The 24,481-nt window shown below is 41.7% G+C and overlaps 1 protein-coding gene across 1 annotated transcript in view; it reads right to left on the bottom strand.

Moving 5' to 3' along the window:
• Nucleotides 1-23,870, bottom strand: part of MYH9 (myosin heavy chain 9) — a 30,699-nt gene extending 6,829 nt beyond the window's left edge. Inside the window, exons 1-30 of the mRNA XM_053469043.1 lie at nucleotides 23,730-23,870; nucleotides 19,018-19,371; nucleotides 18,256-18,412; nucleotides 16,592-16,619; nucleotides 16,166-16,259; nucleotides 15,453-15,545; nucleotides 14,795-14,858; nucleotides 13,678-13,776; nucleotides 13,406-13,549; nucleotides 12,867-12,962; nucleotides 8,854-8,972; nucleotides 8,619-8,771; nucleotides 8,201-8,374; nucleotides 7,948-8,121; nucleotides 7,745-7,859; nucleotides 6,752-6,945; nucleotides 6,288-6,409; nucleotides 6,096-6,165; nucleotides 5,671-5,831; nucleotides 5,483-5,591; nucleotides 5,197-5,328; nucleotides 4,864-5,070; nucleotides 4,331-4,468; nucleotides 4,088-4,211; nucleotides 3,737-3,908; nucleotides 2,745-2,957; nucleotides 2,509-2,653; nucleotides 1,932-2,138; nucleotides 1,748-1,852; nucleotides 1,205-1,357 (exon numbers count right to left, since the gene is read on the bottom strand). Coding sequence (XP_053325018.1) covers nucleotides 1,205-1,357; nucleotides 1,748-1,852; nucleotides 1,932-2,138; nucleotides 2,509-2,653; nucleotides 2,745-2,957; nucleotides 3,737-3,908; nucleotides 4,088-4,211; nucleotides 4,331-4,468; nucleotides 4,864-5,070; nucleotides 5,197-5,328; nucleotides 5,483-5,591; nucleotides 5,671-5,831; nucleotides 6,096-6,165; nucleotides 6,288-6,409; nucleotides 6,752-6,945; nucleotides 7,745-7,859; nucleotides 7,948-8,121; nucleotides 8,201-8,374; nucleotides 8,619-8,771; nucleotides 8,854-8,972; nucleotides 12,867-12,962; nucleotides 13,406-13,549; nucleotides 13,678-13,776; nucleotides 14,795-14,858; nucleotides 15,453-15,545; nucleotides 16,166-16,259; nucleotides 16,592-16,619; nucleotides 18,256-18,412; nucleotides 19,018-19,350 — 4,095 coding nt within the window. The 5' untranslated portion in view covers nucleotides 19,351-19,371; nucleotides 23,730-23,870. The remainder of the gene's footprint in view (nucleotides 1-1,204; nucleotides 1,358-1,747; nucleotides 1,853-1,931; nucleotides 2,139-2,508; nucleotides 2,654-2,744; nucleotides 2,958-3,736; nucleotides 3,909-4,087; nucleotides 4,212-4,330; nucleotides 4,469-4,863; nucleotides 5,071-5,196; nucleotides 5,329-5,482; nucleotides 5,592-5,670; nucleotides 5,832-6,095; nucleotides 6,166-6,287; nucleotides 6,410-6,751; nucleotides 6,946-7,744; nucleotides 7,860-7,947; nucleotides 8,122-8,200; nucleotides 8,375-8,618; nucleotides 8,772-8,853; nucleotides 8,973-12,866; nucleotides 12,963-13,405; nucleotides 13,550-13,677; nucleotides 13,777-14,794; nucleotides 14,859-15,452; nucleotides 15,546-16,165; nucleotides 16,260-16,591; nucleotides 16,620-18,255; nucleotides 18,413-19,017; nucleotides 19,372-23,729) is intronic.
• Nucleotides 23,871-24,481: the final 611 nt, after the last annotated feature.

The raw sequence follows: 24,481 nt of genomic DNA, 5'->3' as shown, positions 1-24,481 counted from the left end.
GGCTAACAAGTATGAATCTCAATGTTGTCAAATGGATATGGGAAAGCCAGCTGATGCGTGGGGAGGACACAGGGTCAAAACCTGAGGCTTCAAGAACGGCTATTTCATGCCCTTAGCAAATCCTCACTGTAGAAGTTAACGGACCTTGGTGACAGAACAAACTCCAGGCCACCCACGACTGAACACACCAGCTGGGTTAGACACTCACCGATAATTGTACCTGGAACATTAAATGGTTCTCCTATGTGTAGCAAAGCGACAAGAGTGCCAAGAATAGTCTGCTCTTAAGCATGTGGGTTTCAAGAGTCAGGCAGTAAAATCAAACCTTTCTGATTAGGACGAAAGAGCAGACAACATTTTGATAAGTCTATGAGGGAGGATTATTTGTGGCTGTGCGGTCATGTCCAGAATAGCTAAATATGGGACAACCAGAACTTTATTTAGACCTAAACGGCAGAAAACATTGGCAGGAGGAAATATAGGTTTTGAAAAAGACAAAATTCAAGGTCATGTTAGTCATTGATGAACACTGTTGGCAAATCCAGGTTATAAAGCCAAACCCTTGAAAGCATGTGGTTCTGGCAGGGGTCCAGAAAAGCCATGTTCAGGACACCCCACCTTAGAGATTGAAATACTGGGTGAATTAGCTTTTCCCTTTGGTCAGTTTGTCCTCAAGTGGAAGAACCCCACTTCGAAGTTGTCAACTTCAAACACAGTAACCGCCTGCATATTCTCTTCCGCCCAGAGTCCTTGAAGTCTCCTGCACTTCTCATGATGCTCTAGCAATTTATCCACACTACTGAGGCTGCATCATCTCACACCGACATAAGCAAACCGAAAGCACTGGTGGTAGATGGACACTATTCCTCCATGCCCCTTTTATAAACCCCTTAGCCACTTTTGGAATTATATTAACAAATACATATTTATAAAGTTAAGATATCCAAAAAAGCCCTCTCTAGTCATGGGCACTTGGTCAGGGAGCTTGAGTGAAGCTTTGTCAATCTTAAAATGTGGTGTTCACACCATCCCAGATTAAAACTAGGGAAGTGTGGACACACTGGAACCGATTGTTACCCTAGTTCAGAGGCCTGCTTTAACCCCCTTAATGACAAAGCCCATACATGTACGGGCTCAAAATGCATTGTTTTCAATGGGTTTAGGAACTGCCCATTGTCCTTAAGGGGATAATATGCACTCATACCTGAGTTTGCAGTGTATTTATCTGTTTTAATAAATTCTTCTTAGACTCCTCCTCTTCCTCAAGCTGCTCCAGAAAGCCATTTTTATCATCATCCATTTGCTTAAGTTTAGTACTAAGGCTCAGCTTCTGACGAGTCTCTTCTTGCAGAAGTTCCTAATACATAATAAAGATGCATTACATACCATACAAAAAGTTATATATTCACATATTTCTCACAATCTTTGGCTGAAGACCATTTTCTCATAGGCCAATATGGCTATACTTTGAGAAATATCTTAACTAAACATCATACAGCACCAAGCTCTTACTGCACGAGAAGCTAAGGTTGGACAAAGCAAAGAGCTAAAAGCTCCCCCACCCATGACAGATTGATCTAGACCCTCCTTTGGACTGGGTCTGCTCTGTGGATTACAGCCATCTGTAAGACTCGTGTTTTCGATTTTGTACCAAGTTGCTTTTTATCACTTTCCCCTTATAACTATCAGGTTTTTCCTCTAAATAGCCTTATAAAAAGGGAAAATATTAAACCGGTGGGATCCTTACCTGAGTATCCTGAAGCTGTGACTCTAAAGTTGAGAAGTCCTTGGCAAGCTTTATGGATTTGCTGTCAGCTTGGGAAAGGAGAGCAGTAACATTGTCCAATTCAACCTAAAGCAGTAAAAAAGGTTATTCAAAGGAACAGTTCCCCATATCCTTGTGTTTCAGTGTGTATGCAAGTAACTATTACCTGAAGTCTGTTTGCTTTTTCAGTCAGCTCAACGCGAGCTCTGTCTCCCTCTGTCACCTTGACTTGCAGTTCCTGAAGCTGAGACTCCATCTTCTTTCTTTTGTGCTCAGAGTCACCTTTGCTCTGAAGAAGAGTCTTCACTTCATTTGCCAACTCGTTCCGTTCACTCTCCAAAGACTGTTTGGCCTTCTCTAAGTTAGCTTTCAGCTAGAACAAAAAGTTGCATTCTTCACATCTGTACATCTTAAGTTTGTTGGTCACGCCTCCCAAATATTACATTTTGCTATTTAGTGCAACATATGCAAGATTAAGACACCATGAAGGACTTTCAGACATAACGGCAGCAGGGGCCAAGATTCGTGAATAGCATGGAATGCTCTAAAGTATGGGTATTCTCTACAGTTATCAGTCATAACACCACTGAAAACGTTAATGTAAAACATTCCCAGAATCTCATCACATTACAGTTTAAAGACACTTGAGCGTAAAATCCCTGGCCATTAAGAAAAAAATATATAAATCTTGAAACAGGTAGCCTCTATGGACCAATACTTTACTCCCCACCCTAGCCTCATACCCGTTTGGTCTGCTCCAGCTGTTCTGATAATTCTTCTGCAGCTTGTGAATGTTTTTGTCTCAGCTCCTGTATTTGGACTTCATGTGCACGAGCTTCTTCATCTAGGGTCTTCTTCAGATGTGTAACCTCCTGCTCGCGTTTTGTTCTGGGGTGGGGGAGAGAGAAGTGGCACCATTTTAAAACAATCCTCCCAATAAGTAACATTACAAAATAATCGGGAGTTTCTCAAAGTGTACCTAAGCTCCTGCTGCGCAGCAGTAGAGTCTAAAGTATCCTCCAGCTCAGTCTTCAGAGCTTCAAGTTCCTCCCCAAGATCACGCTTTTGTTTTTCTGCCTTATTACGCGCAGCTCGTTCAGCTTCAAGGTCCTCCTGCAGCTCACCAATCTGGGACTCTAGCTCACGGATTTTCTTCAAAGCCATATTTTTATGGGCAGCCTCTTCCTCCACTCTACAAGTTTATGCAAAGAGTATTCACAATGTAAGCAAAAAAAAGGTTTAATAAAAAAAAAAAAAAAAATAAAGCCCTACGCAGTTCCAAGAGATGGCACACAGCCGATAATATAAAACTTCATTCTTGATTTCTTACTGGAGAGGTAGTGTTAACTAAAGCCATTATATCTACTTGTTACAGATGTTAATTTGGGTTGCATACATGCAGCATCAGAGATCTGGCCTGGGAAGGGAACTTTGGCCAACTGAATTTGTAGGTTTTGTACTGAATTTTTGCCTTTAAAAAAAAGGGACACACCAGTCACCATATAAACATGAATTCAAACAATAGCTGGCCCCTTTAAAGTTTGTGTTGTCACCATTTAGCCGACACATTGGGGGATGCTGCGGAACGACAATATGCATTTCACACACCCAAGCTAATTTGTGTGCTGTTTGGACGAACACTTCTCCCTGCTGGCTCGGATACATACATTTTCTTCCAATCTGGGCCAATATGCATTTTATCCACCCCCTATGTAATGATTTTATTACTTGGCAGTATCCTCCAGCATTGATGCAAGCCTACTGTGTTCTATGCATAAAGTTTCAAAAGAAAGTTTCATTTACCATGAAAAGCATGTGTAGCTACACTAAAGTTAAAATTAGGGTTAACAGATGGAAAAAATGCTGAATGTTCTTGCATCCAAGCATTACACACCATTCTCGGCTTAAGAGGTTATATAGAAATGGCGATCCTCACTTCCTGTGTACCACTTGTAGGCTTGATAAATATACCTTGCTAGTGCAGCCTGCAGTTCTTCCTCCTTTTTGGCAAGCTGCAACTTCAGCTCAGCAACTTGGGCTTGCAGTTCAGCTATCTGATCGTGCAAGTCTGTGGAATCTCCTTCCAATTTTCGCCGTGTCTTCTCAAGCTCCTGACGCTGCTTCTCCTCCCGGCGCAGACGCTCTACAGGTGGAACAAAATATCTATAACGTGGATTGTCCACAAAGTGATATATAGAATGTATCCATGTAGAAACAGACACTATGCACACAGCAGTGTGCATGCATAATATTTGCATACACATTTTATGCAGCAAAAAGACAGCATGCATTCTTCCATCCTGTATTGCATCCAGAACATACCTTCCAAGTCAGAGATCATTGTCTCATGTTTGTTCTTGAGTTTGGCAAGACTCTTCGACTTCTCTTCCTCCTCAGCAAGATTTGTGGTGAATTCTGCAATGCGATCTTCAAGGAGTTTCTTCTCCTACACAGAATAGGATTAATTGTAGGAAGAGTTTACATATTACCTGACAAAAACCCATTTGTCATCTATTTAACTCGCCATACATCACAAAAACAAAAAAAAACTTCCAGAAATCACACCTTGATAAACTTTGCATTCTGATCCTCTAGGACAAGGACATCTTCTTCAATTTTCTTTAGCTTAGCATCCAGAGTGACTTTTTCCAGCTGAAGCTTTTGTCTGGCCGCTTCCTCCTCTTCAAGTTGTTCTTCTAGTTCCTGCAACGATATTAAATGTGTTGCAAAACATGGAGAATCTACTTAACATATGGTAAAAATGGCTACAGAACAGGAGTTTAAGAGTTCATGCAAATCATGAGTTCTAAAATGAAAATCTTTGATCGCAATATTTATCTGCAGATTGAAGGCTGCCATTGTGGTCAGTTACACGATATTCTGGATGACTTTCACTGCAGATCCTTTATGGTGATACTAAGTTACCCCTTATTCCAGTTGTCAGAGTGTCACAAAACAAATCCTCGCACCTTCTACATACAGGCAGTGTGTGTGTGGGGGGGGTATACATATAAATTGTTCTACATATGCAGCAAACCACCCCCCCAATCAGATTTCACACGTTTTAAGATTTTTCTTCTGCATCAGTATGGACATACCCCAATATTCTGCTGCATTTTCTTCTTTTCAGTCTGCAGTATTTGGCAACGTTCCTCTTCTTCTTCTACCCTGGATTCTAAGTCGTGTAAGATCTCCTCTAGCTCCTGCTTCTTTGCCGCAAGACGGGCCCTCATTTCCTCTGCTTCAGCACAGAGCTCTGTCTCTGCCTGCAGCTGTTCCTGGAGCTGCATTTTCTCTTGCTGAAGCTGTAACAAATAGCTTGCCATTTCATAAACATGCATTCAATTTACATAGTCAGAACTATAAATTCACAAAAAAGCTTGTGTATCAGCTTTTACCAAGAATATTCATATGCAAAGTTCATCACGCACCTGTATTTGATTATGCTCCATCTCTGTAAGTTTTTGTTCTGAAAAAGTGAAGAGTTCTTTCACCTTCTGAAGTTCAACCTCCTTTGATTGCAACTCTTCATCAAATCTGTTTGCTTGGAGTAAAGGCTTAACCTGAAGAGCAAAAGCATTTCCTGTGATTGTTCCTTCTTGTTACTTAAAAATGTGTTTGGGAGTTATGCTTACGTAAAGGTTTAGTAAGATTAAATACATAATGTATTAAAGATTTGAAATACAAGCGCTCCAAGCTTTACAGTTATAGTCTCACCTTTGTAAAGAGCCTCCACCACTGCCAATTTCTAAGTTTCAAGTATGCTGCACAGTTCCTTTGAATCACCTTCATAGCAGTAAGCTGCTGTTGTCTTTTGGCAAAGGCTCTGAAAAATATAAAAATGTCTATGATGTATTTGAATTCAGGGGTGGGGAGAGGATAGGAGCACACACACACACACTTACTTTCTGGCAATATAACCTCTGCACCAGGCCTGGAAGCTTATTATGACATCTGTAATCTTCAGATCTCTTTCTTCCTCTAGATGAGCCAAGACACCAGCTCTAAAGAACACTTTGCTTTGCCCAATACGATAGAGGTTGGAATCGAGCTCCAAAGCTCTGATCTAAATAAAAAGGATTCATTCTGTTCAGCTGCTGTATATCTGGCCAAAGTGTCGCTAACATAAAGCATCCCAAGAGTAAAGGAGTGCAAACAAGCCCAGACACGAATACTTTGGTTCTCATCAGGACTCTCCAAAAGTCTGGCTCGAACTGTACCAGGCCACAGAGCTCCTCTTCCATTTTCTGCTATGGTAACCAAAACTATGCAAATGTGTAGTAAAACTAATAACGCATGAATGAAGTACTCACAGATAGTATGTGCTTACCATAAGAACACATGCTTGTTTTCCATCCATAAAGGCTTTAGGGATCGAATTGGGCGTGAGAATTTCGTACCTTTGAGAGGAAGCAAATACTTTTAGTTCAACAGGCACAGAATCCCATTTAACTTGAACTCCGTTCAAATTACATGTATCCACTCTTCCGCATCTTTGTGTCCAGGCCACAGCAACATTTACCTTTGCCTGAACTCTTGAAAGACAACTCTGTTTGGAAAGCCTTGTCTGCAGATACGGATTCCTTCCAGCACACCATTGCAGCGCAGCTGTTCAAGCACTAAATGGGCATCTAGCTTACCAGACTAAAATAAAAAATAAAAAGGTTTAAAAAATAAAATTTCCTGATGTAAAGGCTCAGACACAAAGTCTAATTCAGGATAGCTTTATACCAATCCCATGCATAAATTCACTTACAGAAGTAGTCTACAACTTCTGCTGTACAGACGTTTTAGATTATGACCTTGTTATATGTCCCCTCCTTTGAAATAACCCAACCCCAATAGCATGTTAAATCCATTCATGTATGGAAATCACTTCCCTTCTCTGAGCTATACATAGAGGTCCCTTAGTATTTTCTGATAATGTTCTCCAAATACGAATAAGCAAGTTTTTAATTTAGCAATGCTTTACGTTGCCAATCATACCTTTTTCTCATGATTAGGAATAATGCAGCGCACAAAGTTAGGGTTTGTGTTCCTGAGGGTTGCCATCAGCTTTGAAAGTTGTTCTTTGTAAAGTTGACCTACTGTCCGAAACATTCCTTTTCTGGTCTTGAATGCTCCAGGGAGTGCTGTATCAGACATACCAGCAACCTGATCCAAGCCAACAATGCGATCCACTAAAGAGTGAAAAATTAGTCTTTGATATGCGTTGAAGATGAGGATTTTCTAACGTTACATAATACATACAGTTTAAAATAAAAGCCTGCCCTCCTAGTCTGTTGTACATACAGTTTCAGCTGAGCCCAACATGTGTGCTTATGAGGCTATGCATATGCTGTAAACAGAACAGTTAAACAATATTGCAGACAGTTCTTTGAAACAAGTCCACTCAAAAGCCATCGATCTAATTGAATCATCTGCATGCACACACTGTGCTAAGGCCTACAGACAGGTAAGTTGTACTTTTGTAGTACTGAATGGTTACAAAAAGGCAAAACTGGTAAATAGCCAGTTCCTATGTAGAATACAAAACCATGCGACGTGAACATTAAAACATTCCTGCACAGGGCAACACACAAACATGAAGGGAAGACAGGAGGGAGCGGGCAGCAGGGGAGCTGCCCTGGGTCAGCACCAAAGGCACATTTGTTGGCGGCAAGTACGACCCATACTGCACTAGCTGTAAAGTAGTCTTATCCTAGGAGTGGTAAAGTGAAGCTATTTAAGCAGTGTCAGAACAAAATTCAGGCATGTGAATGGACACACCATGCACTACAATACCTGAGCGTTTCAAATCATCGCTAGATGGACAGTTGAGATATCTGTAGAGCTAACAGGAAGGAGAGGTTTTGTCTCGAGTATGGTACAGATGGTGTTTGGTGCAAAACTAGCGATGGTGGTTTGCAACATCATTTTGGTAATTTGCCAGTCTTCATACATTGATGAAAAACAAAATCATCAAGTCTAAATTCTTACCATCTTTCCACAAATCTGACACAAATTTGTCAGATGACTGATTTAAAAGTGTAGCAACATTGTCATTAAGGGGATCCATATTTTTCATGAGCCATTCGTCTGCCTTGTAATCCACCTACAGAGAAGGAGGGAAATACAAACATTTAAAAAATTATTATTACCTTAATGTTTGTTCAGTTTGATTGCACTTTGTTTAAACATACCTTGCCAGCATAATGCATTACACAGAAATCTGCTTTATCCTTCAGCTGCTTTGGTTTCTGGAATTTTGAGTGTGTGCCCTGTTCTTGTACAACTTTCTCTACAAAACTTTTATCTGTAGCCTTCGGGAACCAGCATTCTTCATCTAGTAGTGCGAGAATACCAGGTGGACCAGCCTAAAGAAACAGACATTATGAACTACACCATGTTCTAACAGGAGTTCTAACCCACAAAGTGTTTGCAACAAAAACTCACAGGCTTCTCTATTAAGTCAATGCATGGTTGAAGATCCAGGCCAAAGTCAATAAAGTTCCATTCGATTCCTTCACGCTGATACTCTTCTTGCTCGAGGATGAACATTGTGTGGTTGAAGAGCTGCTGCAGTTTTTCATTGGTGTAGTTTATGCAAAGCTGCTCAAATGAATTCAACTAAAGAATGAAAGAACCAGCACTCAAATCAGTGAATCTGGTAACACTAAAACATGTATAGATTTAAAGACTTAGCATACCTAAATAATTTAATATACGTGTTGAAGAACATAAACTGCCTAGTAATGCGATGTTTGGCCAAGTTGATCCAGATGTCATCACAGTGTTGGAGTGCATTACATTTTTGCAAACAAGGCTTAGAATAGCAATTATGTAGCTATGTTAAGATAAGACTGGCATTTACCTCAAAGATTTCAAAGCCAGCAATATCAAGGATCCCAATGAAAGAAGCCCCTTGCCGTTTTGTCTTGTCCAACGCCTTGTTAATGCGCATTACCAACCAACGGAACATCCTCTCGTAAGTGGCTTTAGCTAGAGCCTCAATAGCAAAATCTGCCTGCAAATGGAAAATCATTAAGAAGATAACTATAAAGTTCTGTCAGGACGCAACAAAAGCCACAAACACTATCGCTTTTTACCTGTTCTTTGGTCTGAGCTTTCTGCACATAATCACGGCCAACTTTAATTCTAGGTAGGAGGATGGCTCTGGTGAAGTCATTGACGTTCACACCAAGAAGATGGCAAACTTTCTGGGCAGCTACAGCAGAAATAAAATGGAGATCGTGTTCAAAATGCAAATTCAAAGGTTATTTGTACATCTTTATAAAGACCAGATAGGAATACTGACTTCCAATGCATATTAAACCCTTTGCTATATTTATTTGTTTTATATAGCGCCATCAAATTCTGTAGCGCTGTACAATGGGTAGACAGGACACAACAAGTAGTATGTAACATAACAAATTGACTTGGAGACAACAGGTGAGGGCCCTGCTCAAACAAGCTTATAATCTATAGCACCTATTCATTGACAAGACTCACAATTCTGTGCATTTTACACACTTATCCACAATATGCAATATTTAGGTTCTAGGAAATTGGCAATTTGCTAACCATTTCTAAGACACTACAGAAATGACACTTAGGGTTTCTGTTAAGAGATCATAGATCTAAATCTAAATAGTAGTATAAATAAGCAGCACTATCAGATACCGGCCTCTTTAACCCCTTTGAGACAATGAAGGTTATAGTTAGTGCTGAAACAACGAATCGATAAAATCGATAATCGATAACGGAAATCGTTGTCGACGATTTCCGTTATCAATTAATCGAGTGATCGATTCGTTGTTTGAGCACTCGGCTCCTTTTACTTACCTCCGCGAGCGTTCCCCGCTTCTGCTACACGCTCTGCAGTCTCCGCCTTCTAGCTACGTGACGGATGTGACGCGTTCCGGAGGTAAGTATTCTTCATGTCTATGTGCACAGATCGCACAGAGCCACTCGCACAGAGCGGTTCGCTCTGTGCGAGTGGCTCCATTCGCACAGAGCGGTTCGCTCTGTGCGAGTGGCTCCATTCGCACAGAGCGGTTCGCTCTGTGCGAGTGGCTCCATTCGCACAGAGCGGTTCGCTCTGTGCGAGTGGCTCCATTCGCACAGAGCGGTTCGCTCTGTGCGAGTGGCTCCATTCGCACAGAGCGGTTCGCTCTGTGCGAGTGGCTCCATTCGCACAGAGCGGTTCGCTCTGTGCGAGTGGCTCCATTCGCACAGAGCGGTTCGCTCTGTGCGAGTGGCTCCATTCGCACAGAGCGGTTCGCTCTGTGCGAGTGGCTCCATTCGCACAGAGCGGTTCGCTCTGTGCGAGTGGCTCCATTCGCACAGAGCGGTTCGCTCTGTGCGAGTGGCTCCATTCGCACAGAGCGGTTCGCTCTGTGCGAGTGGCTCCATTCGCACAGAGCGGTTCGCTCTGTGCGAGTGGCTCCATTCGCACAGAGCGGTTCGCTCTGTGCGAGTGGCTCCATTCGCACAGAGCGGTTCGCTCTGTGCGAGTGGCTCCATTCGCACAGAGCGGTTCGCTCTGTGCGAGTGGCTCCATTCGCACAGAGCGGTTCGCTCTGTGCGAGTGGCTCCATTCGCACAGAGCGGTTCGCTCTGTGCGAGTGGCTCCATTCGCACAGAGCGGTTCGCTCTGTGCGAGTGGCTCCATTCGCACAGAGCGGTTCGCTCTGTGCGAGTGGCTCCATTCGCACAGAGCGGTTCGCTCTGTGCGAGTGGCTCCATTCGCACAGAGCGGTTCGCTCTGTGCGAGTGGCTCCATTCGCACAGAGCGGTTCGCTCTGTGCGAGTGGCTCCATTCGCACAGAGCGGTTCGCTCTGTGCGAGTGGCTCCATTCGCACAGAGCGGTTCGCTCTGTGCGAGTGGCTCCATTCGCACAGAGCGGTTCGCTCTGTGCGAGTGGCTCCATTCGCACAGAGCGGTTCGCTCTGTGCGAGTGGCTCCATTCGCACAGAGCGGTTCGCTCTGTGCGAGTGGCTCCATTCGCACAGAGCGGTTCGCTCTGTGCGAGTGGCTCCATTCGCACAGAGCGGTTCGCTCTGTGCGAGTGGCTCCATTCGCACAGAGCGGTTCGCTCTGTGCGAGTGGCTCCATTCGCACAGAGCGGTTCGCTCTGTGCGAGTGGCTCCATTCGCACAGAGCGGTTCGCTCTGTGCGAGTGGCTCCATTCGCACAGAGCGGTTCGCTCTGTGCGAGTGGCTCCATTCGCACAGAGCGGTTCGCTCTGTGCGAGTGGCTCCATTCGCACAGAGCGGTTCGCTCTGTGCAAGTGGCTCCATTCGCACAGAGCGAACCGCTCTGTGCGAATGGAGCCATTCGCACAGAGCGGTTCGCGGGGGTGGGGGTCCACGGTGGGGTGGGGGTGGGGTTTCAGGGGATGCAGGGTGTGAGTGTGGGTGGGGGTGCAGGGCAGAGTGGGGGTGGGGGGTGCAGGGCAGGAGACTGGGTGCAGGGCAGAGTGGGGGTGGGGATGCAGGGTGTGAGTGTGGGTGCAGGGCAGAGTGGGAGACTGGGTGCAGGGCAGAGTGGGGGTGGGGATGCAGGGCAGGGTGTGAGTGTGGGTGCAGGGCAGAGTGGGTGCAGGGCAGAGTGTGAGTGTGGGGGCAGGGCAGAATGTGGGGGCAGGGCTGGGTGCAGGGCAGAGTTGGAGACTGGGTGCAGGGGCACAGTGCAAAGTGCTGGGTGCAAAGTGCCAGTGCTGGGTACAAAGTGCCAGGGCTGGCTGCAAAGTGCCAGGGCTGGGTGCAAAGTGCAAAGTGCTGGTGCAAAGTGCTGAGTGCTGTGTACAAAGTGCTTGCTGGGTGCAAAGTGCCAGGGCTGGGGCAAAGTGCTGGGTGCAAAGTGCCAGGGCTGGGGCAAAGTGCTGGGTGCAAAGTGCCAGGGCTGGGGCAAAGTGCTGGGTGCAAAGTGCCAGGGCTGGGTGCAAAGTGCCAGGGCTGGGGCAAAGTGCTGGGTGCAAAGTGCTGGGTGCAAAGTGCTGGGTGCAAAGTGCCAGGGCTGGGGCAAAGTTTCTTGAACAGTAATAGTCCACCTCTTTTCAGAATGTTTGGGGTTATTTTGTTTCATAAATATTGTGTTTGGGTTCTTGTACTTTGAAAATATTGTTTTTTATTACATCATAACAAAATAAGAATGTTAATGTAAATTTTAAGTTGTTTTTTAACATCCAGTTCATTAAATTATTTTAAATAAACGAAAAATTTGCATATTGTTTTTTTTTATCCGATTAATCGATTAATCGAAAAAATAATCGGCCAACTAATCGATTATTAAAATAATCGTTAGTTGCAGCCCTAGTTATAGTACATCCCAAGTTTGCAGTGGACGTCTGAGATCTTACATCTGGATGCTTGTGCATTGGCAGGGCTAAATCCCAGCCAGTGTACGGGAGATCAGGCTGTCAACTGACAGCCTGGTATTCCCCATCTAACCAGGATCAAACAATGTGTATTTAAATATGGGTACTTCAAAACATGCACTGTCACATTCCATAGATTTATATGCCTGAACCTCTGTCAGGGATGCCCTCACTCTTACCATGCATTTCCCTGCTACCGATCACTCCGAAAAGGGGGAGAGAGGAAAAAGTGCCCAACAAGTTTTTAAAAATGCTTATGTTCCAATTGTGGCCTGTAGCTTTCCCAAACATATGCCACAATCCAGGTGTTTTGTAGTTTCATGTATACTCGAAAATATTAAGCTGAATGGTCTACTCTTCAGAAACAAAAATTCTCAACATTTTACAATTTAGCCATCCAAGAAAATAAAAGGCATATGAAGCGTGGCCAAATGCAAGACACACTAGGCCTTTTCATACTACAATTCTGGATTACTTAAATTATGATTCAAAATGAAAGCCCTACTTGTCCTGAATAATATATAATATGTATGGGCACACTAAATGAGAAAGGAAAATATGGTTGAAGGACATTGTAGAAGTGTCGAAAATGGTCTTGTTGCAGTTAGTACATGTTAGTCTCTTCTTCTACAATAACCTTAGGACAAGTGTTAATGCATTTTTCTTCAACATTTTTTTTTCTACATAAGGCCAACATCTCTAAACTCTAATTCAAAACAAAAGCTCTAACCAATTTTTACCTGTGTTATCTGGCATAGATGCTTGATCCGTGTTGCGCTCCTTCTTGAATGCAATGTTGCCCAATTGCAGAACACCCGAAACTACTTTTAAAAGACCTGCAAACAAACATCAAACTGAAATGGAGGTATACCTTCAGAAGAAACCCCACAAAAGCATTGGTTTAGGAGGAAGGGTCACACAGAACAATTACACTAGATTTTCTACATGACAGAACTGCAGACCCACTCACTCGATATTAGATTCCAAAATCTGTGCAATTTTGCTAGTGCTGTAAAACCTCATAACACAATATTGCAGAAAAGGTGTATATTACACACCTATATAAAATGTCACATTGATGTAAAGTTCCCTTGAAACCTGAGCATGAGTGCAGAACTACATTCACAAGTGCAGAACTACATTCTGGGTACGCAAGGCCGACTGGCTTCTCCTGTGCATTGCTTCCATTACGGCAGAAGTCCAATATACAGTATACAGAAACGCAGGTGAGCAATAAGCTATTTTACAAATAAAAACTAAAGCATTCAGAAGTAAATACCAAGTTGTTCTTCATCTGGGATGCCCATGATCTTCATTGCCTCCATAGTTTCTTGGAAAAGATCCTTGTCCTGCTGCCCTGGGATAGTGACATGTCCATTGGAAAGGAATCGATACTTGTTGTAGGCTTCCAACAAGAGGTCACCTATAATAAAAAAAAAAAAAAAAAAAAAAAGTATACATACACACACAGCAAAAGTCTTATACAGTTTTGTTAATGCCTTAAGGAATACATTTAACGAGCATTCTATAACCAAACATTTCACAACTCACTTTTTAAGTGTTCACCAGACCCGGATAAAAGGTAGTAGAATACATGGAACGTTCGTTCCTCTTTCGCCTGGCGAATAGCACGCGATTTCTCCAAAAGGTCTTGCAAGAAGTAAAGGTAAAACTTGTACAATGTCAGTATCTTATAACAGGAAGATCCCCCTTACTACAGGAACATGGCTTAAGATAGTACCAAAATTGCAGAAACTCAACAGTAAAATAAATGGTGCCTCCAGCTAGAAATTGGAAAGGAAAAACCCACACAGGCATAAGAAATATACTTGATGTACAATTAAAAAAAAAAAATAAATCCTGCTCGGGGATTTCCACTGTGACCCTGCCACATGTGCACACACATACATTTCTATTTATTCTTTCAATTTAAGATACAGAGAAACTATTGAGCACTAAGATTGTCAAATATTGGCATTCCAAAATGTGCTTGCACTTTATAAAAATAGGATCACACAGATAGAAGCCAATGCCTGCAGGTGTATAAAGTTCTGTTATGCCATTTGTAACAAGGGTGGTGTATTAGTGGCAGCCTGTGGCAAGGTTAGCACTAACTGATCAATTTCCAGTCCTGAAGTTCTCACCTTTCTGGCACGACTACCTCCCTCACTATAGTAATATATACATATTTAAAGACATCTACTATGTAAGCTAACTTATGACTAAAAAAAAAAAAAAAAAAAACACACAAAACATGGATTACATTAAAGTGTTGTATTTGTGAAAACTCACAGAGCCACTTCAAGAGTTACACATGACTTGACACTTACAGCAGAGTTTACTCACTAGACAGTTATTTCCACTTTCATTCAACTTTTAATTCCACAGTGTTCACTGAAAACAAGAAGGTTCTTCCAGACTGGTCAAACACCAAACCTATAGCTCAAGGGTGTCCAACCTGCAGCCCTCCAGCTACTGCAGGAGGACATCTCCCATAATGCTCTTTCAGCTAAGGGGCTGACTAAGGAGTATGAGAGATTTAGACCTGCAGCAGCTGGAAGACCACAGGTTGGACACCCTTAATATAGCTTATTCCAACTCCTTTAGATAGTGCCAGTATTTTGTCAGGAAAAAAAATTACAGATAATCTAAAAACAAAAAAGGATACAAGTTTCTATATTGGCACCAACAATGTAGCCATTGACATCAAAATTAATCCGAATAAATTTGCCCTGCAAGAAGAAAGACAATCCATTAGTGCCTGTAAAGCAGAGAAATAATGTAGCATTGTCTTAACTTTGATCATTGGTCACTGAACTAATGGAACCCAAATAAAAGCCATGGGAAATGGAACATGTGAACCAGTCAGAGATGCCATTGCTAATAAAAAATAAAGTATTGTTCCACTTTGGGGAAATACAGCTAGAGATTGAATGAAGTTAATCTTAAGCATATTTCTTTTTCTTCTTTAGAATGTTGTCTTTTCAAATTACAATAGCCATGACCTCTCCCTCCTTAGAACAAGCATGAAAAGATAATGCAGGTGGGTCAGGTTTCTGGATCTCTGAATTAGCAACAGGTATAGGGGGGGTTAAGGCTCTGCACAGAGAATACAGTAACTATTTTATAAGATGCATGAATTCATTAATTTCAGTCTCCTTTTCCAACTCCAAAAAAAATTATGCATGCAATAAAATTAACAGGGACAAAAGGGACATTACCTGGCTCCATTAAATATAGATTGACACTAAAAAGTTGGTTTAATTCAAATGGAATAATACAGAACAAAAACGTAGGCCATACAACAAAAGCACAACATTACTTACAAATCTTGACGAGTTATCATTTTTAACTGTTTTGGCATTTCCAAAGGCCTCAAGAATTGGGTTAGCTTGTAGTAACTGCCTTTCAAGCTCACCCTAAACAGCAGAAAGACAAGTCCACAGGTCAGGCACAGCATTAACATTCTATGGACTGAAAAATCACATTCAAATGGTACTCAAGAGGGAAACATTTTACTTTGACCAGTAAATTGAAGACATTACTGCATTAGTTCTCCTAGGTCTTGGGGTTGGGTCTTAAAAGAAAATTTCTTGACTGCTGGGTAGGTTTAACCCCTTAAGGACATAATCAATTTCAGCAAGCTAACATTCAAGGCAGAGGATGTAATATTACACCCTCTTTTTTCATTGAACGCCACAAACGTATCCACTGCCGCTTGCTCCCCAAAGAACAAACGCAGACCAGCAATTGTATGCGTGTTGCCAATGCCAGTTTTAGTCTTGTAAATTTGACATTTTAGCAGTTTGATCACTCAATAGTCTGTATAGCTTTCTAAACGTAAAAAGGTATTGAGAGTGAGAGAATGCTAGAGGAAAATTTCTTAATGCAGATAACAGGATTTAAGGGCAAAGAGGGAAAAAAATAAATAAAATGCACAACTATCTTTATATTTACATATTTAAGTACTTTCCTGTAAAAAGTTTCCATACAACTGTAATTAAGGAGATTTTAGCATTATAATGCACAGTATACACACCTGGTCCTTTTTTGTTTTGTGTGAAGATGCAACGTAAGCCAGGTATTGTATAACCTTTTTCGTGTTTTCTGTTTTGCCAGCTCCAGATTCTCCTCTGGAACAGATATTGGTTTTTAATGCTTTATTTCATGTAGGCATTTAAAGATAAGTTATAAATGTAAGAGATGAAATGGGATAGACTTTTTCAGAGGCTACATTGTTCATAGTCTGCTGCCATTTTACATGGTGTGCTGCATTTCCGTATCAAACATTTACCTCCTTAACTTGAATGTCAGTTACATTACTATAAGTGTCTAAAATGTTAGTGATTAGCAACGGAGCAATTTTGCACATGCAGGAATACACTCAATGGATACATCACCGTGGTTAGTAGCAGGTTATGCATTAAATGAGGAATTTGATAACACGCGTGTATAATATACTTACGTGCAAAGAACAGACTGGTCTTCTCGATCTGAAAATAAAATAAGCTACACTTAAATAGGTGAATCATAACAGGGGATATCAAAAGCATGCCAGGTAGTACAGGTGATTGCTTCTTACAAATACCGTATTGGCTCGAATATAGGCCGCACTTCCCCCCCCACTTTAAGTCTTTAGAGTGGGGGGTGCGGCCTATATTCGGGGTCTAGCGCCCGACGCCTGGGACATGCAGCGGGGTTAGGATACAGATCCCCCGCAGCGGTGCAGGGGACCTGCATCCTACTCCCCCGATACACTCAGACAGCCTCCCCTTCCAGCACTTCCCGGGGCTGGCGGGGGACATGTCTGCTCTGGTAAGTCGGGGGGGGGGAGGGGAGGAGGAGGACAGTGGCAGCATATCCCGGGGAGGGAGGACAGTGGCAGCATATCTCGGGGGGGGGGGGGGAGGCAGAGTGGCAGCATGTTTTTTTTGGTGCTTTTTTAAAGAAAAAGACACCAAACTTTTATGGTGCGGCCTATATCCGAGCCAATACGGTATTACAGAGGGTGGTGGTTAGCCATTACATAGCTCTTGCATTTTTTTATGTATTCATCTTTATGCGATTGTACCTAAAACCCAACATAATTTGCCCATACATTGAAGGTTGAACTGGACCTGCATAAAGCATAATAAATTGGCACTTCTTTTGGCATAATTGATTTTCAGAGCAAGTGCATATTTTACAACATTAGAGATTTGTTTTCTATCCTGAAATCTTAATGTAATCATTAAAAACGTGTGGTAATTATCCTGTAAACAGCAGTATATTTCTCCTCAATAGTGTAATTCTTTGAAGCAATCGAGGAGAGAGAGGGGAGAAAAAAAAAAAAAAAAAAAAAAAAAAAGCTTATCAGCTATAGATCACTCATTCCATCTCTAGCCCTCCCCTCTTCACTGCGTGCTCCATAAAAGGAAGAAAGCTCAACAGCAAGAGAATGATGCAAGCTGAGGGGCTGACTCATTCTAAACACACCACTTCCTGGATGCCAGATCTCAGAAATACAAAGGCAGATTTTCCTTGCAGCAGTAACAGCCTTCAATCTGCTTTAAGCAAAAATAACCGTGATACACAAAAAAAACAGACATTTAGTTCAGCACCTTTAAAAGATCACAGAAACCACTTTGTTTTGTTTTTCCTTCCACTTTGCTTCAATTTTTAAGCAAGTGGAACACATATCAATATGACTAATGTCACGTATGGGCAAAATGGAGGAATCGCATCAATTGTATTTAAGGAATCAATGGTATACACACACAGGTCATTTTCTTGTTTCACTGGGTTTGGGATATAAATATATGTTAATACATTTTTCATACCTAAATTCAAAAAAAACACTTGTTCCACAGATTAAACTGTAGATTTTTAGCTAAGACAAGACAAAATATCAGCAGGCAAGTGCTGCTTCATATAAAGATGATCTTGTCAAAGCCTACGCAAAACATCAGTAACTATTTAAAAACGCACTTAGTTCTTAGTGTTGGGAGGGAAACAAAAAAAAAAAATAATCAAATGAATCAGCACCATTTTAACTCTTCTTCCGATTCAGATAAGAATGCAGCTCACCAATTCCATCACATCCTTGGAGAAAGTGACTTTTGCCATACAGAAGTATTGCAGCCAACCTACCTTGCATCATACTTCGGTAAGCAGTGTCTGTAATAGCATAAATATGAGGCGGCATCTCGTGTCTTTTTTTGCCTTTGTACATATCCACTATATCTTCAGAATAAATAGGCAGATTCTTGTAAGGATTTATAACTACGCAAAAAAGCCCAGAGTAAGTCTGTAATCAAATGATAGGGAACAAAAATTAAAATTGTTACAAAGAGTACTTTCACAAAAAATGAACATTAATATGCAGAAGTGAAGGTAAAATCAATTAAAACGTTTCACTGCGTGACAATTAGCAGCTGTCATGGAGATTGTTTAAAAATCTAGAGAACTTAGTGTTTGGCATTTGCCAAAAGTAACAGCAAGACAGACTTTGTCCTTAAAAGCAAAACATTAAAAATATGAAATTACAACTGTTAAAACTATCACTGCATGCAGGCTTACATAAAAGGCAAGCATCTAGCTACAAAAGTAATTAAACAAACAATAAAAAAGGGGCACGTAACTATCAATAGGACATAGTGTCATAGTTATGTTGAACTTGAGGAAGATCTTGAATTGCACCTTGGTTTGTAAAATTCCAATTTAACCCATTATAGCAAGGTTTAGAGAGGATAAATCTGAGCTATGCAATTTATGCATACAAGCCATTACTGTGGCATATTTTTAAAATATTTTACAGCTTATTCACAGTGCAAAGCAGGTTGACTAAGTACATTGGCTACCATTTGTGATGGCCTTTGCCCTTCATATGAAACACACAGCTGTTTTACTTACATAAATTAAACCAGAGTAGTAGCGCTCTTTCAAATTGTGCAGGACAGACGCCTCATTTAGACAAGTTAGCTCAGCCATATCTTCTACTTTGGAGAACTTTGGTGGGTTCATCTTCTGAATGTCATCCTTATTGACTTTTACCTTCTTGCCATTTTCAGCTAGTTCAACTATGGCCTCATCTCCCACTTCTTCCTTCAAGCTGGCTGCCTCAAAGCCATGCTTTTCTGAAGGAACCCATACTAGTTTTTTGGCTGCCCAATCAGCTTGAGCCAACGGGTTATTGATATAGTTCCGATCCACGAAGAGATATTTGTCCGCATCTTTTTGCGCCATGTTTTGTCAGGGTAAAGAGACCTGAAATAGAAAACATACCAACATAGTAAATGACAAAATTGACTCAAGGGCATAGCAAGATACTGATTCAACGGTAGCAAAAGAGAAAAATCCTTAATAGGCCAGCGCATGGGAAAACCCGGCATGAATAATAATCTGAAATCCATACATTGTCTGGGGAACATATAGTTTTAGCTTGCAAACTGAGCAGTATTAGAAAGCTTTCCAACTGTGGCTTTTTGAAGCATGCAGAGGTAAAAGCATTAGGAGGAGGAGTTAAACCCACAAGACCATATCGTTTTTCTAAACTATTGTATATTAGAGGTAAGAAATCACATGTTAGTCATGCTATATTGTGCAAATACCAGACATGAAACAGATGGACAAGCTGTACACAAACATGAAATATCTTTGACTCTTGCTCACATGTAAACTGTTACAGGATTTCCTGTATCTGTATAAGAGCCAGCTGTAGCTGGAATTGCCTTTTTTGGCAATGTCCACAACAGACCATACCAGTCACTAATATCTTACTGAGGCATGTATTCTTTACATTCAAAACTACCATATTTGCTCTGAAAAATACTCCTCGTCTTATAATCAGACCTCAAATAGGTCTGACTATGAGACGACTAAGATCCAGATCCCCCACAGCTGCAGGGGACCTGGATCCTCCTGTTACTACCCCCTTACCGGTGCTTCTGAGTCCCCAGCGCGTAGACAACTTCCGCTGCAGCCGGAAGGAGGTGTGGCTAGCAGCGGGGGTTGTCTGTGTCCATCGCGCAGACCTTCCCCGGCTGTCAGAGATCAGAGTTCCCCGCACCGGCATGGGGAATTCTTTGACAGCCGGGGAAGGTCTGCGCGATGGACGCAGACAACCCCCACTGCTAGCCACACCTCCTTCCGGCTGCAGCAGAAGTTGTCTACGCGAATCGCGTAGACATCTACACGCTCCCCCGGCTGCATGACAGGGGAGTCAGAAGCACCGGTAAGTGGGGGGGGGGGGCATAAGGCATTTCTGGAGGCAGAGTGTTCTATGAAATGCCTTTTAACCCCTTAATGCCACTCTGCCTCCAGAAATGCCTTTTTAACTCCCTATATGCCACTCTGCCCCATAATATGCCTTTAACCCCCTTAATGCCAGTGGCACATAGGGGGTCAAAAGGCATATCATGGGGCACAGTGGCATATAGGGGGTATAAGGCATTTCTGGGGCAGAAGTGCATAACTGGGGGGGCAGGTTGGAAAATAGAAGGAAATAAAACCAAAATAATTTTTCTCAATCATAGCTTTTATTAAAAAAAATAGTTTACATCAATTAACATTTACTGGTAAAACCTTTTTCTCTTTTTTTCCTAAATATTCAGATTGGGGGGGGGGTTGTCTTATAACCGAGCAAATACGGTATATGTAACATTTTGAAACAAAATCATAGGCTTGAGGCAGTCCCAAAACCAGGCTAACACAATTTGGGCATATATTTCAAAAAAAATATTCAATACAAAACAAATATAAAGCTTTTGGGAATATACAACAAGATTCTGATCCTAAAGTATAAATAATTTGTTCCAGTAAAACATGCCTTGCCTTTACTAGGCACTGTTTGATCTCTTATTAAGACCACATTATCCTGCATTCCTCACATATCTTCATGACATTCCTTTTTAATCTATAAGTTATTGCATGGCCGCTTTAAGCAGCTAATCAGTGGCAAGAAGAATCTCCCATTGGAACCAATAGGAGACCTTTCCACACATGTGAATGTGGGTCTGAAAAAAACCGCCACTAACATTTCTAGCCCGAGCCAGTACTGGACCTGATAGGATGAGCCAAATAGATCCAAACATCTTCAGCACAGCATTTAATAGAAGCACCCATCATTTACAAAATGGGTAACTTTAAAATCCATATGGCATCATGCAGCCATCATATGCATTCAAACACATATGATGGAGTATCTGCTTAAGGCGAAGATTAAACAAAAGGAATTTAATAAATGGATTACCTGCAATTAGCATTTACCAGTAAAAAAAATAAAACGCACTCCAGCCATCATATGTACTTTAACCCTTACATTCCCCCTAGAGCGGGTAAGTCATTACCTTCTGGTAACTGTCACGGCTGACACCCACTAGAAGCTCACTTGAGGATGGGAGTTTGTCAACTGGGTCTTTCTAGACCATCCTGGGCTCTCCCTTTATTCCTTTTACTGGTGTATTGAACTTAAGGAGCCCTGCTTGCTGATCACACTGATCAGCCCAAGCAAGGAGGGGGAGAGGGAGAGGGAGAAGAAGAAGAGAAAAAAAAATGTTGTATAGGCCTGGCTACACCAAAATAGAGAGAGCTTTTAATAGGAAAAAGGTGTTAATGACCTTCCAAAGGAAAATTAGGCCAGAGTTGCCATAGGACTTTGAACAATGACAAGGCACAGATTACAGCCACATTACTCAGGATGAATCAGACCAAAAAAATTCTCTCCACCTGGAATGAATAGAGAGATTCCATCCCCCCAACAGTTATCCTTCTAAAGCTAGTTGCGTAACTACCTTGCAGATCAGAAACAAATGCTTTATCCGTATTTGAGGATGCTACAAGACCTTTTGCAAAACTATGCAATTACATAGACTGGTTATACAGTGATTTCTCAAATATTTGTCTTTTTAAAACAAACACCTTCAAATGGCATGGAACAGAGAAGTTTTGCTTAGAATGTATCTACCACAGCAAAAAATTACAGGGACTCAAGTGCAGACATGAAACGATCCCCCGTTCTAAATTCCTTTTACTATACCCTGAAGTGAAATTCCTAACCAAGCACCTCCTATAAGCCATGCTAAATATTACAGAGCATCCCTGAACATACAAGTACACATACCTCTACAGATACCATCCCCCCAGTCTGTCTTCCAAACAGGAGCTATGTTTTTAAAATGAAAGCGAGCTAATATCTGGAAGAGCTCTAAGACAGTTTGTTTAGAGTAAAAAGAAATCTGTTATTTTAAGAACGTGCTCACCTACAAACACCAGTGAAATGCAACACAAATAACGGAGGTCTTTGTATAACAAGATCAAAAAAACCCCAGACAATATACATATATATAGTAAAATTGAAAATAAATTTGGGGAGTGGTTCTAATACGCAGAAAATGCGATTTGTTATTAACTAGTTTACAAATAATATTGCGTGTAATACTAGCTAAAGTTTTTTTTTCTAGATGGGAACTGGGTGTGGTTCCAGCATGAAGCTTTACTGAGGAAGTGGTTAACACAGGTAAGAAAGGCATATGGCTATAGGTTTCCCATATTATATAGACACAGTAGAAGGTTAAATAAACCCAAGAAAACAAAAACACACACATGACAAAAATTGGTGAAAACGAAAGTTTCCACAAAAAATAATAATAATAATAATAATAATAATAATAAGCTATACAAAAGTAATTAGAATGACAGGTTTTACAGAATATACCCATGTTTCTTGTAAAGACATTACAACTTCATACACAAAAGGTAAAAGAGAAGAGGGAGTGTGCCCAGACACAGACACTAAATTGGCATTCACACCTATGGCTAGTTGCCATATTCTCTCACTTGTGAAAGCTATGCAAGAGAATTATATTACGGGGGGGGGGGGGGAGAAGAGAGAGGAAGTGGTGAACAGGGTGGAAACCAAGCCCCTGAAGGACAGACTGAAGTTAGACTGTTCGTTATTATATTGTATTGTCTTAGCATAGCGCTTCCTACAATACAGATTTTCAAGGGCAATGACGAGCTCGACTTAGTAAATGTGCCCTCGGCACCAATGTAACATAAAACAATTAAAAACACAAGCCTCGTATAAAAAAGCTGATAGGAGATGCAAAGACACCAAGAGTGTAAAATATGAGTAACACGATTATTTTATTGAAAATGTATACATATCGTTGTGACGTGAACTGTGAAAAAAGGTTACAGAGCGTACATACGACCAAGCGCCAGAGACCATCCCTTAGTTTCTCCTTTGCAGTATTCGCCTGCGTTAACACACCTTCCCTTGTCACAGACCGACTCCTAGGAGTGGCCAGTCCTCGCGGAAGCAAGCTACAACACGCTACTTAAAGAACTCTTGAAAGCCACGCACGCCAACATTTTAGTAATGTTTTTTTTTTGTTCTAACATACATGCACGCATGTAGAAATGCACTTTAAAAAGGTAGTCGCAAGAGAAAGCGTAAAAGGAAGAGGAAACCGTATTTATCCACAAGCAAGAGACATCGCAAAAACAGATCACACGGCAGAAGACGGTATCGCTGAATTCCGACCCATAAAGTTCTAAATAAACAGAAGCCCAGTGAATAACCCACATAAAGAGGAAGCAGACAGGGTAGGTAACAACTCTACCTGAAGACAGGACGCCCACTGCAGATAGACTACCGCTGCAGATGCAGCTAGTACAGAGCAAGGAAGTATAAGTGCTCTAAACCGCAGACACCTCAAATAATGCCGAGCACCGACTAATACCGGTCAGCTGCAGACGTTTGAACTAGGGTGGTGGCCAGTAGATCACACCCACAAAATGGGAAGGTCTTTTGAAGGAGGTGGGGCGTAGCGAAGAGATGGGTGCATTCATTGACCAATCAGTGCCACAAGAACGATGCAAGATTTTGCGCCCTTGTGAGTCTTAACCAGTAAAACGGTAGAATGGTTTAATGCGTCGTGTTGCTTGCGACTGCGTTAGTTCATAGGACGGGTTATTACCGCAATAAATATATTTTGACTAAAGTGAGTTACCGTCGCGGAATTATCCTGATTAGTTACGATAAACCACAATTATTACAGCGTCAATAGTTAAGCTCTTGGTCGCCCATATCCGGGGAAATGGTTGTCCCAGGTAAAATAACACAAACTGACGGGGATGGAGGCTGAAAGCTTGTAATATAAGATACTGGAGTAGACTTTAAATACACTGAAATTCGGCTAATACCTTCGTGTCGCCCTTCCCTCCGGATTTAAACAAAGTAACTTAACGTTTATGGACGTGGAGTGATGATGTGTCCTTACCTAAACATATTTCAGGCGTCCAAAGCGAGACATAATTCATGGGTGTGGCAACGGGGAAAAATCGAAATGAGCTCACAACCTACCGACAGCTG

The sequence above is a fragment of the Spea bombifrons genome, chromosome 6 (assembly GCF_027358695.1).
Source record: "Spea bombifrons isolate aSpeBom1 chromosome 6, aSpeBom1.2.pri, whole genome shotgun sequence".
NCBI lineage: Eukaryota > Metazoa > Chordata > Amphibia > Anura > Pelobatidae > Spea > Spea bombifrons.
Note: the sequence above shows the minus strand (reverse complement) of the source record. Positions and strands in the feature narration are given on the sequence as shown.